The sequence below is a fragment of the Vombatus ursinus genome, unplaced genomic scaffold (assembly GCF_900497805.2).
Source record: "Vombatus ursinus unplaced genomic scaffold, bare-nosed wombat genome assembly UNPS02010788.1, whole genome shotgun sequence".
In the NCBI taxonomy this organism is placed as follows: domain Eukaryota; kingdom Metazoa; phylum Chordata; class Mammalia; order Diprotodontia; family Vombatidae; genus Vombatus; species Vombatus ursinus.
Window position 1 is genome coordinate 6,455,692 of NW_020950566.1, and position 20,100 is coordinate 6,475,791.

Genomic DNA, 20,100 nt, shown 5'->3' on the forward strand with positions numbered 1-20,100 from the left:
ATATATATATATATATATATATATATATATATATATATATATATATAATATATGTGGTTTTCTAAGTTAATATGTGACCTGCAGGGATCCTTAATGTGCAATGGCTCCTGTTTCTATTGGAGTTTGACACCATTGCCCTACTTCAGGACTCATTACTTCTCAACTGAATTATTGTAAGAGTCTCCAAATTGTACTCCCTTCCTCAAGTCTCTTCCCACTCCAGTCTATTCTCTACTCAGCTGACAAAGCAATTTTCCTAAAGCACAGGTCTGACGATGTCATACCCCTGCTCAGTAAACTCCAGTGGCTTCCTATTAACTCTAGGATCAAATATAAAACCCTTTGTTTGGCATTTAAAGCTCTTCACAACCTGGCCCTTATCTACCTTTCCAAATCTTACATTCTATTCTTTTCCACATATTCAGTGACCCAGTCATACTGTCCTTGTTCTGCCTTCTACACCGTACTCCATCTCCTTTTCCCTGCTGTTGTACTGGTTGTTCCCCATGAATGGAAAATGCTCCCTCTCAACCTCTTAGAATATCTGGTCTCTTCTAATACCCAACTGAAGTACTACCTCTCCTAGAAGGCCTTTCCCAGTCTACCCAGTAGTTAGTGCCATTCCCTACTTGTATTACTTTCCCTCTACTCTATTTATCCTGATTTAAATGTTGCCTGTCCCATCAGAATGTAAGCTGCTACTCTTTGACCAAGCAATATCACTATTAAGTCTATATTTCCAAAGAGATCAAAGGAAAAGCAAAAGAACCTATACATACAAAAACATTTACAGCAGTTCATTTTGTGCTGGCAAAGAACTGGAAATTGAGGGGATGCCCATCAACTGGAGAATAGCTGAACAAGTTGCAGCATATGATAGTGATGAAGTACTGTTATGATATATAAGAAATGACAAAGGGGATGGTTTCACAAAAACATGGCAAGACCTATATGAACTGATGCAAAGTGAAGTAAGAAGAACCAGTGGATGATTGTGCATAGTAACAGCAGTGTTGTAATGATGATCAATTGTGAAAGGCTTGCTTACTGTGATCAAAACACTGATCTAAGACAATTCCAAAGGATTCATGATAAAAAAATGCTCTCTGCTTGAATAGAGAGAATTGATGAACTCTGAGGGCAAACTAAAGTGTAATTTGCTCACTTTCTTTATTTTTCTTGCTTTTAAAAATGGCTATTATGGAAATATGCTTTGCATGATTTCACAGGTATAACTGAAATCTTATAGCTTGCCTTCTCAATGGGTAGGGGAGGGGTGGGAAGGAGGGAGAGAATATAGAAGTTAAAAATTACAAAGAAAAAAAGTTTTAAAAATAAATAATAAATTTAAATGTTAAAAAAAACTGCACATTTTGAAAAATTATTAGCTGTGATAAGACTGATTCATAACTTCTTGAAGTCTTACCTGGACATCAGGAACTGATATTAATACAGTTAAGGTGTGCATGGGTGACAGGTAAACTCAAGTTAGTGGTTCTGAATAAATCTGTTATGGGCAGAGAAAGCTTAAAAAAAAAAAAAAGAATGTAAGTTCCTTGAGGGAAGACGCTGATTGTTTTTGTTTTGTTTTGGTGTTTTTGGTTTTTTTGTATCCCCATTGGGTAGCACAGTTCCTGGCACAAAGTGAGTTTTTAATAAATGCCTATGGATTGATTGATATCTAACTCTTGGGCCCCCAAAAAATGAAAAAAAAAGAGCAGGGACTGCTGTTCTTGGTCAAGCAGACCTGCAGAGAATGTGCCAGATGTTAAACTGGTGAAGAAGTGGTTGCTAGTTGCCACAACAATAAAAATAAAATAATCTGTTTCAGCCTGTATTTGCTAGCAATGAGGAAGTCATATCATATATAGGGACTGCTTAATCTCTTAAATATTAGCAATCTAACTCCCAAATTTACCCCTGTGTTACCAGTTTATGTTCACATAGTGATTTAGAGTTATAAAGTATTGTTCATATATTGGTCTACATTTGTCTTACTGATTGAATATATGGGAGACTGAAAATAAGTAATTAATTTTACCTTTATAAACTTCAAAACTAGTTTAATGACAGAAAAGTGGGAAAATTTTTAGTCATCATTTGAGAAAAAAATTGTTTCTATGAGAAAAATAAATAAAAATAAAAATAAATATAATAATAAAATAAAAATAAAAATAAAAATAGGATTATTGATTTAGAGACAGAGGAACCTTAGAGGTTTCCCCTGCCCCCACCTCCATTTTACAGACGAAGCAACTGAGGCCCCTGGAAGTAAAAGGTCTGCCTATGCACATAGGTTTTAAGTAGCAAAGTCAGGATTTGAACTTTGTGCCTCTAACTCCAAATCCTACATTATTTCTGCCATAACTTAATTTCTGTTATAAAAGTGCTAACTACTAAATTCTCATAATACAAGTTACAAAGTTGGACATGTTTCTTTGCATTATTTCAAACAATTGCCAGTTCCCTTCTATGCAAAATCAATACTTTTCTAGTCCCTCAGAATTACCCTGAAGAACTGTTAGCTTTTTCCTTCTTATTTTCTGCCCAGTTGTAATAGGGGATTCATAGACAGTGGAGAATACAGATGATACGTAAGAATTAATCAGAATTTGCTTGCAATCTGTCAGGCACCAAGCAGGTTGCAGATATTTATTTCTTTCAGATGTTAGGGGAGAGTCCATTCTAGTGAGTCATATTAATTAAATAATTAATTTTGTCCCCATTAAAACCAATTCTAATCTGCTATAGGATGTACTGAGAGTTAACCTTTATGTGTGTGACATGGTATAAAAATTTTAATAATTTTATTCTGTGACAGCTTAAAGTAGAATGGAAAGAAAGATTTCTGCTCGTAGCTAATCACTGTTTATCTTTATCTCTCTGGGCCTGAGGTTAGACTCAAGTAGTTCTTAACCTGGAATCCGTGAACTTGTGTGTTGTTTTTTTTTTTAATGTATATATTTTGATCATTGAATTTCAATATAATTGGTTTCTTTTGTAATCATATATGTTTTATTTTATTCATTTAAAAACCTTATTCTGAAAAAAGGGTCCACAGACTTCACTAGACTATATATAAAACTGTTAAGCACCCCCATGTAGAAGAACTCCTATCATTCCTTCCTACTTTAAATCCTATGATGGAAGCCAAATAAAAACCCTAGGTCAGGGCAAGTGGGATATCAAGGATGCAAGGATTATCCCCCCCCTCTTCCCCGCCTCTGAATCTACTGTCTTAAAGGTCAACAGTGGTTGTTTTAACTTATTCCTCTCTGAAATCTCTTACCCGCCGCATGCTGGGCCTTCGTCAGTTTTCTTATGTCTTGCCACTGGACTTCAATGACTGTGAAGGAGAGACTGAGGCTGACAACTTTGTGCAGCTCAGCCTCACTTAAATTCAGGCACAAGTCAAGACATCACCCTCATGATGTCCTTGGTCCTCTTCAAGAATGAAAGATGAACAACAAACAACTATCTTTGTGTGAATTCTCTAGAACTTGGCATCCGGCCTGGTTTGGCTACTTTGAGCCCATGGTCCATGATGCAGCACTGTTGAGATTTAGGTGTTTAGGGGTGATGGGACCCCAAAATCACAACATGCGAGGCCTGTCAGAAAGAATCGGACCCAAGCCTTCTTTCAGCTGAAGACAAGCTTTATTAGAACATCTGTCATATTGAGCAGACTCTTAAGGAGTCTGAACATTAATTAGTGAGCTACTAGCTAGATTATAAGAATCTGAGCATCTTAATGGAGAAAAGGTGGACCTTATATACAGAAAGACTCTGGGAGGAACCCAGGAGTGGCCAAGTAGTTTGGGGTGACTGGAGGAGAGGTCTAAGGAAGATCTGAATGGGAGTGGCCAATAAACTGGGATGAACAGAACTCCTGGGACCTGGACCTAGAGGCCAAGGGGGAATGGAGCCTAGCTAGGATTAAGAGTGGGAAATGGCTGGGGGCCACAGGGAGGTAAAACAATGGAAAACTAGGCTAGATTAAGGGTGACAGAATTGGGAGATTGGGTGTAGCCACAAGGAAGGGCCAGTTGATGGGATTATAGCCTCAGGCAAACGCCCGAGATTTGGCCTTGCGAGAAAATCCAGGGTTTTTCCTTTTTGGGGTCTAGCTCCCATCCTCATCCGCACTTGATGCATTTCTAGATCTGTTGCTTATAGCATTGACAGGAAAAGTCATAGGGCTGCAGAACCAGAGCTGGAAGGGATTTTATCGGCCATCTAATCCAGCCCCCTCTTTTGACACATGAGGAAACTGACGCCTGGGAGTTCGGTTCAGTGACTTGCTTAAGGACCTACCTGTAGTGGCGAAGATGGGGGTTTTAATTCATGTCCTGTGACTCAGTTTTATCACTCCTTACACTTCACCTTGCTGACAATTTATCTGGGGCTGTGGGAAGAATTAAGTTATTCTTCCTTGCCCCATCAGAAATTTCCTCTTTTCTTCCTCCAGAAGCCTGGCTTTAAAGGCCTAATGGTAGAGGCCTCTGGGGGGATTACCCGAAAGATTTATAAGAATCTCTTATCCTTTGTTTTATCTCAACTGCTTTCTTTTCTCCTTCAGACTTTAGTTGCCAGCCTTTTTGTTCTTTTATCAAAGAGATTTTGCATGAAGCTGCTTTCTCTTCTAGTAGCAGTCTTAAAGATTGAGTTCATTAACCAGATTTAAATGATTAATTATTCAGGAACTTTTACCTGAAGCCATGCCCTCCTTTTACACTTCAAGTAGGCTTTGTTACTTTCTCTAGTCTCTTTGCCTTGAAGATTTTATCTAAGAGATTTCCCAAAGGTTCTTTCTTCCTCCGGAGCCTAGGTTTAAAGATTTTGAGTGTCTTGTCTTAAAGAGAATTTTATATGTACATACATACATACATGTATGTGAAACCCCCTTTCAGTTTTTCACTTAAAAATATTCTCTCTTCTCTATCCAATAGCATGGCCTCAAAGAATAAAAGTTATTTTTCTTCCAAGACTCTATTGATACAATCAGCAAATAATGATTTCTTTTAATCCAGTTTTGTAATTGCAAATGTATCCTGGCCTTTTTGTATTTCACTGTAATTTACTTTTATTGGCAAAATGATGGAGTTGGACCAAATGAACCCTAAAATTTTTTCCAGCTCCTATATGTTTTGAGCAACTAGTTTGTGCAAAGCATTGTTTTAGCAAATGCAAAAAAAAAAAAAAATTGTGTAATTGACTTCTAAATAAAAATTTACATTAATTTTTACAGAGAAAAATTAATAGAAGCCATGGGATACATACATTTTTATCACTAAAACTTAGTTTATCCACTTCTGGGCAAAAACTGAGAATGGTTTGGCTGCTTCTCACAAAGAGACTGTGAAAAAATCAAAAATACGGAGGGTTAGCATTGAACTTGAGTCTACTTTGGGGTATATGGAGTCTTACCTGAATTACTCTTGTGACTTATTAATATTTCATCCTGAAAACTACTTCATAAATAGTTTATATATAAATAAATATAATAAATAAATAGAAACCTAATATAACAATTTCTGGAAAATACCCAAAGATTAAGGATAAATCTTTCTTTTCAATCACCTTCAACTCTAAAACATCGTAAATTCCTAATCCTTACTTGAGTCCTCTAGAGAACCATTCATTCATAAAAATGAATACAATTTAGTTTTAAATGGAGTCTCCTTAAAACTCCTTCTATCATAGCTGCAAACCTTCTTTGCAACTTATAGAGGGTTGCCTAGAGAACTGAGAAGTTAAGTGACTTGTCCAGAGTCACACAGCCAGTCTGAGTCCACTGTGGGACTTCTTGGATCTGAGGCCTGCTCTCTGTCCACGAGGCAACACTGCTTCTCAGGCTCAAAATAATAAGCACTTAAAATATTTTTAGCAGAAGCACTAGTATAAAAATGGCACATCAACTTTCCCCACTTTCTAATGAAGATGAATAGGAGAGGTGCCAAAGAGTCAAGTCTTACAGGAACATTTTCTACCTTAAACTATGGTCCAAGATATGTCTTGGATATAACTTTCAAGCTAGTGTTTAAAGTTAAATCACTTAACGACTGTCTACCTCAGTTTCCTTATCTTTAAAATAGAGATAATAATAGCACCTAGGGTGGTTGTGAGGATCAAATGAGATAATATTGGTAAAGTGCCTAGCACAGTGGGTGGCACAAAGTAGATGCTATGAAAATGTTTATTCCCTTTCCCTATTCCTTCCTCCCAGTCTACTGATCTGAGAAAGTGTCATCCAGAAACTTTCACTCATTTAATGCATAATGATGGGATGTCCCATCTCTTGAAAAGTAAAATTAAAAATGTATTATTCAAAATTAACAGAAGTGTAAAAAATTTTAAATAGTTATATTTTCAAATTATTTTTGTTCATAGCATTTATAATTCTGATTATTACAACCTAAAACTGCACTAAGATTTTGGGCGGGGTACCCTGTTTATAGCTAGGAATGAGAGGCAGCATGATATAGTGGATAGAGAGCTGGCCTCCGAGGTAAGAAGACCTAGGTTCAAGTCTTGACTCTGAGACATACTAGCTTCATGACCCTGGACAAGTCATATGCCTCCATTAATAATGGGAGTTTCTCATTGGGATCTTCTCCCTATGAAATCACAGGTCTGGTTTAGAAAGAAATACGGTTAAAAGGGATGGCCACTATCCTTTCTAAAAACTTTGGAAAGTTTCAGTTAACAGATAGCCTTGACTGTTAAGCTGAATTTTAAAAAACAAAAAAAAACAACCCAACTACCATTCCTATGAAATGCACTCGAGGAGATTTACTTTTATGTACTATATTTGTCCCGATTCAAGTCTTGCAACTAAAGCCAATATATTGCACAGACTAATTACTCAGTGTTAAGAATAACTTTTTAGGAAAAACAAAGACTCCCGAGGTAAATGAGGCAAGCTCATTTATTATACCTTCTTGAAAGAAGTGGGCGTGCTGCTAGAGGCAGACATACCCTGCAGAAGCGAAAGCAAGCAGTTAATATTCCTGTTCCAAACTGCAAGGTCCCTCCCTCGTTTCTTCATTGGCTGGATACTTCGAGGTGTACAGCTTCCCAGAACGCCTACTTCATATTCCTCGTTAATATGTTACCACCCTCTACATAAAACATTGTGCCTAAAATTGTGTTAATCCTCCCTCCCACCCCCCAGGAGAAGATAATATTCATCGACTCATTAAGCACACAAAGTCTGAGCAATTTGTAATCTTTGTCCTACTTTCTGCACTTTTAGCCACACTACTAGTTTTGAAAAACGGTTCTAAGTAAAACTGCTCCTTCTACCCCTGTGGCAATTTCTGAATTCTCTTGTTAGTACCACTTCCTCTATATCTGCGGAAACAAAGTTTTCTTATGCCTTACACCCGGGTTTTTCCATATTGCTCTGTAGAACAGGAAACCTTTATTGATTAATGACTTTGAATGACTTTGAAGGCATAGCATTTTAGAGTGGGAAGAGACCTTAGCAGCCGCGGAGGCCAATCCACAATAGAAAATGACTCCATTACAGCTTCTCCATCAAGTGGCCGTCTAGACTCTGCTGGAAGACGTCTGGTGAGAGGGAGGCCGCTGCTTCCCAAGGCAGCCCATTTTACTTTGGGATCTTCTGAATGTTAGGTAGCTTTTCCTTATGTCAAGTCCAAAGTTGGCTCTGCACGTTCTGTCCATTGCTCCTATTTCTACCTTCTGTCTGTTCCCTCCTCCGTAAGACATCCCTTCAAGTACTTGAAGCTGTCATATCCCGCTGTATCTTCTCTTCCTCGGGTTAAATCATTAACTGATAGTAACTAGCAGTTGACACTTTTATAGCACTTTAAGATTTGCAAAGGGTTCTACATTTTTTTATCTCATATGTGGTCCTTATAACTGCAGCTTCGAGTTTGGTACCATGGGCAATATGATCCCCATTTTACAGATCAGGAAACTGAGGCACAGTAAGGCTAAATGGCTTATCTGGGGTCACATAGTTAATAAATTTCTGAGCTGAGCTTCCAATATAGTTCTGACTCTAAGTCAGTGCTCTGACATAGTGTCAAAGATAGGATTCATAACTAGGTTACAACTAAAACCGGGACTGGAATTTTTCCACTGTAACAAACAAATGAGACAGGGCAGGTAACAACAACAACAGCATTTATATAGTGCTTTATATAGTGCATAAAGGAAAATGGAGATAATGTTGCATTAGCAGAGTTGTTGTTCATTTTTTAGTCGTGTCCGACTCTTCATCATGACCCCATTTGGGGTATTCTTGGCAAAGATACTGCAATGGTTTACAATTTCCTTCTCCAGCTCATTTTAGAGATGAGGAAACCAGGGTTAAGTGACATGCCCAAGGTGACACATCTAGTAAGTATCTGAGGCTGGATTTGAACTCAGGTCTTTCTGACTGTAGGTCCAGTGCTTTATCAATTGAGCCATCTATCTACCCTGCATTAGCAACGGGAATGCTGCAAAACTCAGATCATACGTTGATCATTGATATATTGTTTGTAAAACACTTTACAAATCTTGTCTTATTTGATCCTCACAACAGCTCTCAGTAGTAGGTGCTGTCATTGTCTCCATTTTACAGATGAGAAAAGTGAGGTAGCAGAGGTTAAGTGACTTGATGACGATCACATAGATAGCAAGTATCTGAGGCAGGGTAGAGGAGAGAGGCAGTATAGACCTGACAGCACCCAGACTTCAAACAAAGGTTGTCAAGAATATTATTGGAGGGATGCTTGTTGAGGTGGAGTCCTTTCCAACTCTGAGATTCTGTGATTCAGTAATTCTGAGGTTGCTCTACAGAGCTAGACCCTGGCTAAAGAGCAGTGTAGGACTTGAAAAGTTTGGTCTGCTTTTGCCACCTAGTGGTAGAGTTGGGCAATGATTGCCCTGTCTCCCTGAATGAGGAGCCTCTAATGACAAGTACAGATTGTTCTGGCTTTATGTAAATTCACATTATGCCAATTCAACTTTACTTAAAGAATTCTGAAAGAAATAGGAATGAGGATTTTGACTGAGGATCTGATTGAACTACCAGCTGCAAAGATTGCAGAAGAAGAAAAGGAAGTTTTAGAGTCTGAGGTTAAACCAAAAAGGTTCACAATGAAACAGTTGTCAGAAGCATTTCATCATTTGAGTGAATTTTTTTCTTGTATTGAAAATATAGATCCAAATACTTAAAGATTTTTAAAAATTCAAAGATTAGTTGAGGATAATACTGCTTGCTATCATCAGATATATGGGGGCAGGGGGAGGGGGATAAGAGCCACTGTCCAAACATTTCCTGATAGCTTCATGAAAAAAGTTGCAGAGCCAACCACCAGAGCTAAAGGTAGTGGGTGTAGTGGGTGGGGAAGGGGCAACATACTGCATACCAACACTAACTTTACTGTACACTACTTGCATACTTTATCATTAACTTTACCTTTCATTTCATAATTCTGTTTATTATCGTGGCAGAGTATTTAATGTCTGCATTTTAGTACATTTTATGACTTATGTAGAGGTTTTTTTTGTATATGCCTTTGTTATATAGGTTAAGTGAAGTGGGTAGGTAGGGGCAAATCCTCATTACATAAAAATCATAAAAATTGCTTTATGTAGAGGTGTCTGCGACAGTCCACTAAAGTAAAGTGAGAACTGTCTGAATAGGTAAAACAGCAGAGTAACACAACAGAAGGCACGTCAGAAGTCTTACACTGATGCTTAGTTTCTTGCTTGAAGCTTGAAAGCCCGGTGACTTTAACAGGAATTAAAAGGTAATCATCCTGTAACTGAAAGGTTCTTTCTCTGCCCTAAAGAATTTAGGGAGCTGGCAACTTCTTATTTGATGATCCTCCAGTCATCTCAGCTGTTGTTGTACAGTTGTTTCAGTCGTGTCTGACTCTTCATAACCCCATTTGGCAAAGATATGGGAACAGTTTGCCATTTCCTTCTCCAGCTCATTTTACAGATGAGGAAACTGAGGCAGAGTTAAGTGATTTGCCCAGGGTCATACAGCTAGTCTGAGGCTGGATTTGAACTCAGGTCTTCTCCAGGCCCAGGCATTCTATCCACTGTACCACCTAGCTATGCCAGTCATCTCAGAGGTGTATGGATATGTATGTATATACATACCTACATACATGTATATACATACATAAATATAAACATACACATGGGTGTATACATATACATACAACCATGGGACATAGATTCTGGAATGATTACACCCTTTCTAGTACAAAATAAAGGAAAATGGGGGTGATGTAGCTTTAGTAAAGGGAATGCTGCAAAACTCAGATCACATATTGATCTAACCCTCTGTGGGTAGGAACCTTCCATCATTGGACTGATTCAGTTTTCCATTATTTTGTTCTCTACACAGAGCTACCTGCAGGAATTTTGCACTTGTGAGACTCATCAATGTTCCTGGTACATTAAGCTGGCAATCAGCATTTGGTCAGCCAGCAACTGTTTTATTTAGTCATTATATTCTCATTGTCTGGTCTGATATTTATCGGCAGTTCACTCAGCCAGGAATAAAGTCAGCTTAGACATAAAAAGGAGAAAAACTTTGTCCATCTCATTCTTGGGCAAGGAGGGAATGAGTTGGCTGCTTCTGATGAAAAGCAGTCTAAAACACATTTGGCATGCATAGGGACAGCCATTAAATTGGGTCCTCTTTGAGACATATGAACAGGAACTCCACAGGAATTTGAAGGCATTGCCCAGCGTGGGGTAGAGGAGGAGTGATTTTTTTTTTCTCTCTGTGCAAATGTATATCAATATAGCCATAGGGCAAGAAAACCATTTAGGAGATCTGACTGAAGGCTGAATAGGGAAAAATATATTTGTTTCTTTTTCAAATAATTTTTTCAGTTATCAAGCATTTATCTTTTCTTTTCCCTACTCACTGGAAGGAAGGAAGGAAGGAAGAATATAAACATAGTCAAGCAAAAGAAATTCCCATGTTGGTCATGTCCAGAAATGTATTTTGTTTCTTAACATATTGGTCCATCATCTCTCCATCATGAGGGGAGCCTTGTTCTTTTTCACTAATCATCTGGAATCATGTTTGATTATTTCATTGATCAGAGTTCTTAAGTTTTCAGAATTGTCCATTTTTACAATATTCATGTTATAATATAAATTTGCAACAGTGATTACCCTATCCCTCCTTGCCTTAAGGCCAAGAATGTTTCATTTCATCCCTACCCCAGGGTTCTTCCTTACCCTTAAGGAGGGTGTGGACATAACTGGTTTCTCTGTTATTGGTTTAAACCTCCACTGATGATGTTTCTCCAATTTCAGGGGTCCCATTCACCCCAATTCCATTTAGCCACTTAACAATAGGATTAGCTTTTACAAAAGAATATTTACTTCAAAGCTAAGGCTAGAATAAGTTTACAAGCATCCCTTTCCCAATACCTAGAGTGCATAATATGCCCCTCACCACTTACCATCTCAGTCTCTGGGGAAGGGAGAGAGACTAGGTTCACAACTTAACTCAGTTTCTATATAGCCTGGTTTCATCAGGTTCCAAGTCCAAACCTCCCTTTTGGCTCAAGTCCTGGGGACCCTGGTTTCTCAGGCCTTTCCTAGAGTAGTTGTAACATCTAGCCTGGAATCCTACCTCCTAGGTCACCATAGCTCATGTCTAGGGACTCTACTGCCTATGCCTAAAAATAAAAAGATTAACAAAACAGAATAAAACCCAAAGTTAATTTCTTGGGGCCACAGGGTCTAAAAGGGGGAGAGGAAAGGAATACTTCCCTTTACCCACTCAGTTGATGGTGTCTATGCTGTGAATAGGACTTTTATCCTCTTGGAGAAAGGAAGGAAAGGAGGAAGGAAGGAAGGAAAGGAGAGAAGGAAGGAGGGATACGCTATCCCAGTTTCCGGCTGCATAGCCAATGGAAGAAGCTGTCGCCATCCATGTCATAGGGGAACACAGAATGTCTTCTCCTGGTTATGCTTGCTTCATTATGCATCAGTTCAAACAAGTCTCCCTTAGTCTCCCTGAAACCATCTCTTTCTTCATTTCTTATAGCACAATAGTATTCTATCACATTCATATGCCATAATTTGTTGTCATTCTCCAATTGATGAGTAACCTCTTGGTTTCCAATTCTTTGCTACCACAAAATGAATGCTATAAATATTTTTGCACATGTAGAACCTTCTCTTCTTTCTTTGATTTCTTTGGGGTATAAGCCTAATAGTAGTATCACTGTCTCTTCTTCTTCTTTTTTTTTTTTGTTTGTTTTTTTGTTTTTAGGCAATTGGGGTTAAGTGACTTGCCCAGGGTCACACAGCTAGTAAGTGCCAAGTGTTTGGTCCGAGGCCGGATTTGAACTCGGGTCTTCCTGACTTCAGGGCCGGTGCTCTATCCACTGCACCACCTAGCTGCCCCACTGTGTCTCTTCTTAAATAGGACTTTAAATACAATGATTCAAGACAATTCCAAAAGACTTATAATGGAAAATGATATCCTCATCCATAGGAAGAATTGATGGAGTCTGAATGCAGATCAAATCATACTATTTTCACTTTATTTTTTGTAGTTTTTTCCCCTTTTGTTCTGTTTCTTTTTTCACAACACGACTAATATGGAAATATGTTTTATATGATTGCACATAATAAACCTATATCAAACTGCTTACTGCCCTATGGAGGAGGGAGGGTGGAAGGAAAGAAGGAAATTTGAAACTCAAAATTTTATTTAAAAATAAATGTTAAAAATTGTCTTTATGTATAATTGGAAAAATACTATTTCAAAGGGAAAAAGTAGTGCTTTATAATTTATCTAGTATCTAAAACCGAAAAGAATTCAAAATGCACTATCGGGTAACCAGGCAGGAGTGCAATACAGTCTCTCTTTAACTTGCTTTTCACTAGGTGGTGCTAGCTGATGTGCATGAAGTGGGTGGGGCAACCAACCATGTCAGAACTGACCTCAGTTTGGTATTGATCTTAGTTTGCTGAAAATCCAGTAAATGATCACAAGTTTATGGTTGCAACTGGCATAGTTCCTCCAGCTCTTGGATAGAACGTATATAGGGAGTATTATACCTAAGAATATGTCTGTAAACAATGCTCAGAAGTGCTGTGGCTTGCTATGTAGTTCATGGGCTTTGAAGGTCATAAGTCACTATTGGTAAGTCTTACGCTTTAAAACCTTGAATAGAAAGTATTAGCAGCACACATAATTAGCACATGATATTAACATATTACTATAGGAATATATCTCCATTATCCTAGTAGCAAAATTATAATTAGGATGTGAGAGGAGCAGAGTCATGTTTAAAAATATGTAATGTTTTAATTGCAAAAGTAAAGATTAGGGGGCAGCCAGGTGGTGCAGTGGATAGAGCACTGGCCCCGAATTCAGGAGGACCTGAGTTCAAATCCGGCCTCAAACACATAACACTTACTAGCTGTGTGACCCTGGGCAAGTCGCTCAACGTCATTGCCTAGCCCCGCCCCCCCCAAAAAGTAAAGATTAGAAGGGTATAAGATCTTGCCTGATTTAAGTCCAGAAGATAGATATATGTAGATATATACCTAAATGGATCTATGATCACAATGATTAAAGGTTTCTCTCCAATGATGGAGCTTATAATCTGTCCAAGCCTTCTTACCTGTGCTAGTTTATTGTCCAGGTTCTCCTAAATGTTCTCTACAGAGGATCCACTCAATGTTCTCGAGGGGGTTTTGGCTTTCTCCAGTCCTGGAGAAGGTATCAGTAAGTGGAGCACTCTGGCTGTCCACTGTCATACTGTTGCTGAGGCCATGTCGCCCGTCCATCTTCTCTTTCTGTCTTGCAATTACTTGATGACATCCCTTACTCTTTTTCTTTGGGGTTTCTTGTTGGTTATTTGTGGCAGACTGCTCCCACCCACCATGTGCCTTTCCACTGCCTTCTGTATGATACCCATCACACATATATATGTACACACATATGGGTATGCACAAAAATTAATACATATATATATCTCTAGGTGGATTTTGAGTAAATAAAATGAATGTTCATTTTAGCATATTTATACACACATATTTATAATGAATACTTTCCCTTGCTTATTAAATGTTTAAAGATATATATAATAATTTATATCTACACATATATCCACATATATATTTTTTAATGTAAATTGTAATAATATTTTTGTTTGCCTGCTGCATTTATGAGTTTTGTGAGGGATCTTACTGAATAAAGTTACCTGCAAGGTACTGTAGTCAGGGTCCCACATGTGTGAATTGCACGAGAATTTTGCAAGACCAACCATGGACTGAGCCATCAACCCTCTTTTTACTCCCTCAATAAATTATAGCATCCAAAGACCCCAAAGCATAGATTTATGAGCAGGGAGAACGATAAGTCCTTATCTTCACCAAGTAAAATGCTGCAAGGTCTAAGGCCTAGATCCTGAAGTGAAGATTCAGATATAGCACCCCTCAAAAGCGAGTCTCTTAAAATATATAGCGATACAGACTGAGTGATTAGGAGCACTGCTTTTGTTCACAGACCCCCATGTTTTAGTGTGGGGTTTCACTGTTCTCACTACTAGGGTTAGGTCCCCCCCTTAGTCCACAATGGATTTGCAGCCTAACTCTGAGGTACAAAGAGCAGAGTCCCCATTTGGTTCCTGTTCCTACACAGTCCCAGGACCCTCTCTGTTGGATCTGGGGGTCTCTTTTTGCCCTTATATTCAGTCATTTCAGTGTTGTCTGACTCCTTGTGACCTCATTGGGGTTTTCTTGGCAAAGATAATGGAGTGGTCTGCCATTTCCTTTTCCAGCTCATTTTGCAGATGAGGAAAATGAGGCCAACAGGGTGAAGTGACTTGCTCAGAGTCACACAGCTAGCAGGCGTCTGAGGCTAGATTTGTACTCAAGTACTTCTGACTCCAGGCTTGGTACTCTATTCACTGTGTCACCTCGCAGCTCATCTTGCCCATGTACACATCTGTAAGACCTTTTTCCCACACTGGGAGACTCCATGGGGTGTCTTCCTGGCTACTGGACCCCATCCCCAGTGTCTGCAGACTTATGTCTTTTTCCTTATAGTGTCCTAGGCTGGAAAAATGATTCACTGTGATTTTATTTTTAAATTTCTCCATCACAACTCAGTCTGATATTTTTTCTAGATCTTTGTTGAGGTAATTGTTGGGGAGAGCTAAGCTATACTGCTACCTCCTACTCTGCATCTTTGCTGGTGTCCCCTTCAAATACGAACGCAAGTGACTGTTGACACTAGGACATTGCACATGTTCTTCCTATCCTCTCCCACCAGCTCCAAAGGCTTGCTGGTATTTCTCCTCTCCAGGTAAACAGTATGAATAAATAGCACTTTCCTTTGAATGCACTGAGTATTGGCTCACAATTCTTATGTATATACGCAGCGATCTCAGGCCAGTAGAATTTGTTCCATACCAACTGTAGCAAGTGTTACTATCCATTTCTAGCTAGCAGTTTCCATCTTAATGCTTTTCAGAATGTCAGTATTCATTACTCATCAATACTTGGAACTTGACTCTGTTCACATAGTCTTGGAACAGGCTATGTAACTCAGTTACAGCCTAATTGAAGGCCAAGAGCTCCAATTCTTGCTAGTTTTGTTACTCTGAACAACATACAAGGCACTGACTTTTCAGGGAACTTTTCAGTTGCTTTCTCTAAGCAACAGCTTCTTCCAGGATCTAGCCAACAATTATATTACTATCATGCATCATCAATTTTTTTCCCTTTCTGCTGGCACATTCCTATCCATATACACATGTGATCATGTATCACTGATCTAAAAAAAGAAAAAAAATCTTTTAAGGACACTTAGAATCATGGAGTTGGAAGGGGCCTTAGAGTTCCCCTAACCTGATATGTAAAAAAGGAATCCAAATTCCAGTGTAATTTCAAGTCTAAGTTCTTCCCACTCAATTTTGTGCCCAATTCATTTTCTTCAGTGCTTGTCTAAGTTATATATGTTTCAATGAATTGCCTATCTAGCTGTATATTATAGTGTGAGCAAATATGCATTTTTTGTATCCATTTTGTTTTTCCTGTGTGGATGTTAAACTAATCTGTTTTGAATTATTATGAATTTCACTGGAGAGGCTTTGTAGAATGACTAGGCACAATATAAATAATGTTATTTGCAAATAGGAGCATTTGGAGGACCTTGTAGTATACCTTTAGCAAGTATACATAGTCTTGTCATATGCCATACTTGATACAATGATCAGATGGCTATGAAACAATATCTTTGTAGTATATTTTAAGTAATCTTGAATAATTTTGCATATGCACAGAAGATTCCACATTAGAATATAGATTGTAAGCCTTGTTCTATTGAATCAACTAACAATCTTTAGAGTTAACAAACAAAAAGTACAGTGGAATCTTGTATTCACTACATCTTTTAGTTAATTGTATGACAGTAAAGATGTGTACTACTATAGAATATCACGTGTGAAATTCTGTTCCGTTCTCATCAAGAATATCCTTGATCTGTGTGAATATTAGTCTCATAAAAATTTTTATAAAGATGAGAAAGTAGGCATATGGGTTAGAAGTTGTTATTTTCTTGGTTTCCTTTTTTTTTGGTAATAGTAAGAGGTATGTGTGTGTGTGTGTGTGTGTATTTTCCATATCATTGGTATCTTCGTCTCCTTCAAATATTTTGAGAATTGGTCCCTCAATTCTCTCAAACTTGGGTCACCTCAAACACAGATCTCCTCAGTGTATGTACTTGGTCTGGTTCAGCTGTATTTCCCATTTTATTGATGTGAGTGCTCTCTCCAATACAGAGTACAGCTCATCAACACTTTCTCATCCTTTGCAGACTCTTGTCCACAATCTCATATACCCTCCGTAGAGGATCGCTGAACATTTCATAAGTAGCAGTGCAGCACGTGAGCTGTCCATCTGTTACCTTTCACTCTTGTTACATTATTAGCTCATGTTCTTTCTCAATCATATATATTCACTGGACTATTTTTATGCCACTTATTGTAGTTGAGTCATCATTGGTAACAGGCTGAAAGTCTCTTCTGGGTCATATGCAGTTTTGATTCACCAAAGACTGTATTGCTGCATGGTTTGTAGCTGTACAATATTACAGTAGAATATTGGCATGAAGATGGTTTCTGTGTGTGTGTGTGTGTGTGTGTGTGTGTGTGAGGAAGCAGCTTTGAATTGTTAAAAGCACTACATGATTTCCTAAATATAATTCAGCCTATTCTCTTTCTCCTACTAAATTCTGGGCCCAGTCATTGTTCACCCCATATTCCTATCTGAGATATGCAGAACACTTATAAACCAACTCAATGGATTGTCCAACCAGATGTATGTAATGGTCTGGGCCAGAGGTGTCAAATATGCAGTGTGCCCATGCAGCCAGCAACCCTTTCAAGTGTGGTTGAACCAGATTAAAATGAATTGGGAAACACTTAACAAAGTAAATGAAAACACACTAGAACATAGATAATGCATGGTTTAATGGTCCCCATTTCTATTTGAATTTGACATATTGGTCTGGGCAATTGGCATTCTTCATCTGTTTGTTTTTTCCTATGTGAATTGTTAAGCTAGTCTCTTTGATGAATCTCTTTGAGGAAGCCCTGTATTCTGGGGATTGATGTAATCAGCATGATGCCCATCTTTGCAGTGAACTCACTATAAAATGAGAAAATAATAGCACCTACCTTTGAGTGTGAGATTCAAATGAGATAATATTTGTAAAGCGCTTAGCACAGTACCTAGCACATATGAGGCACTATATAAATGCTAGCTCTTACTATTATTATCATCACCATCCAAGTCTAAGCCTTTGTTACTATCCACCAAGATGTTTATGATAGCCTTCTATTCAGTTGCTCCCCCTCCTCTCTTTTCCTGCATGCTTTCTTCTCACTAATGTCAGATTAACCTTCCTCATTGCACAGAAATGGTAATGTCACTCCCACTCTCAAAACTCTTCCATGACTAGCATTCAGGGATTCTGCCTCCCTGCTGCTTGCTCCATAAGGTACAAAAATATTCACTTGGCTTTCCAGGTACCCCCACAGTTTGGGGCCACCCCTACCTTGTGACATTGGCTCTAACTCTTCCTGTTATCATGCCCTGAAGGAAAAGGAATGGTCAAAGAATAAATACCCTATTGGGCACATAGCATCAATTTATCCATAAACCCAAAGAAATACACCCAGTAGGACACACCCTTCCTATTCCTTTTCCTTTATGGAAGGCATACTAATAGAAGGCCCAAAGACAGACACCTTTGGATTACAAACCATCAGTGCCATCCTTGCTCACGACAAAGACTGTCTTGCCTTATTCCTTGTTTTCTTCCATTTTTCCTGTTCAATCTGTACCAGTAGAACTATGAAGGCTTCTATAAAGGGAAACAACCACAACATGCCATTACTCCTTGATCCTTAAATTCACTGGCTAATGGTTACCCCCACTGGTGGTTAAGTAATTGTGTACTTCCCGAACAACAGCTGCTGCTGCTTCCTTAGAGCCCTGCCCTTGTGAGTTATCAATGCTACTTGCCCTGTTATGCCAGACCTTTCCAGCCTTATCTCATATGCATCCCCTTCTTTTATTCACATTCAAGTGGAAGAAACAGCGTGGTGAACTAGGAAAATGTTGGACTCAGGAGTCCAGAGAGACCTGGATTTTAGAACCTGCCTCCAACATGTTCAAGCTGTGTGACTAGATTAAGTCACCCAGCCCTGCTGAGCTTTAGTCTTTGTCTGTAAAATAGGGATAATAAAACCTGTGGTACCTTCCTTGGAGGTATATTGTGAGAATCAAATGCAATAACGTATAAAAAGTACTTTGTAAATTCAAAGTATTTGTGTGAATGTCAGCTATTCTACCTATTTTCCCATCTCTGAATCTTTGCTCAGGTTGTTCCCCATACATGGAAAAAAACCTTTTACATTTTTTATTCTTCCCATCACACAAAACTCAGGGCCAATGCTCCCTCTTCCATGAAGCCTTCACCAGTTCTCTGGTATGTCTTCTGATGTGCCATAACTTTTGTCCTGCACCTCTCACATGTTTATCTTTTTCTTTTTGGATTATGTCTATTTGTGGATGTATTATCATTGTCCCCATCCCCCACTCAAGTGCAAGCTCCATGTCATCAGGCCCATGTCCTGTTTCTCTTTTAATTCCCCAGAGCCCAGCACAGTGCAATCTACATGGTAAGCATTCAATAAATTTTTTTAAATTTTTAATATTTGATGATGATGAAGGAAAGAGCCTTTAAAATATGAAAGAACTACATTTAGGACACATAAAAAATGCTATTTCAAATAGCAGGCAATCAGCTTTTAGCGCTTGTTTTTCCTGGTATAGGCTGAAAAGAAATAACTTTGAAAAGGTTCAGCTGTATTCATGGATGGCAGATCCATATGATTATTAAAGGAAAGTAGAATGTTTTGAAATACATTCCTCCCCTTTGAGATTGACATCAAGAACAAAAATGACGCCCTCAGTGCCCCTCAGGAGACAGAACACTAGGAGTGGAGGACACATAGAGGTCTGTCCCAATACCACATTTTCTAGTCCTGTCCTTCAAACAGAATAGACTTCCTCCTCACTGTCAGAGCACTCTATAAAACCACAAAAAGTGAACTAAAAGAGTCAAGCAGCTTCAAGATTGAAGTACTCCAGCTGTGCATTCTGCGTAACTCCTCTCAGCTGCACCTTGCTGCTAGACTTTATTTTTAATGTTACTTAACAGTTCCAGCATTCCTTAACAATGGAGTGTGGGTGTGCCATTGCTCTGTTGGCATCAGAAGGCTCAGTCATTGTTAAAGTTCAACCTTTCTAGGCTGGACATGTCACTAAAATGAAGGATCCCCTCCCCCCACCTAAACAGTTGATGTGTGATAAACTGAAGCTGGGCCAGCAGAAAAGACACTGTAAGGGTACAAAGGTACACCATTTGGAACTTTTTTACATAGGCAATGACTAGTGAGAAGGGAAAAAAGTAATAAGCATATCACACAAAGTAATTGTCATAGCTTATTAGATAGATGATAGATAGATGGATGGATGGATGGATGGATGGATGGATGGATGGATGGATGGATG

The 20,100-nt window shown here is 38.6% G+C and overlaps 1 protein-coding gene across 7 annotated transcripts in view; it reads left to right on the plus strand.

Moving 5' to 3' along the window:
* The window catches only part of ASB15 (ankyrin repeat and SOCS box containing 15), a 59,982-nt gene that overhangs the window by 3,910 nt on the left and 35,972 nt on the right, over positions 1-20,100 (plus strand). Inside the window, exons 1-2 of one of the 7 annotated variants that reach the window (XM_027855154.1) lie at positions 7,562-7,638; positions 19,181-19,205. The exons of 4 other annotated variants lie outside the window; for them this stretch is intronic. In XM_027855154.1, coding sequence (XP_027710955.1) covers positions 19,203-19,205 — 3 coding nt within the window. In that variant the 5' untranslated portion in view covers positions 7,562-7,638; positions 19,181-19,202. Of the gene's footprint in view, positions 1-7,561; positions 7,639-19,180; positions 19,206-20,100 lie in introns of those variants that run through there. 2 more of the 7 variants (XM_027855157.1, XM_027855158.1) reach the window with 2 other exon arrangements.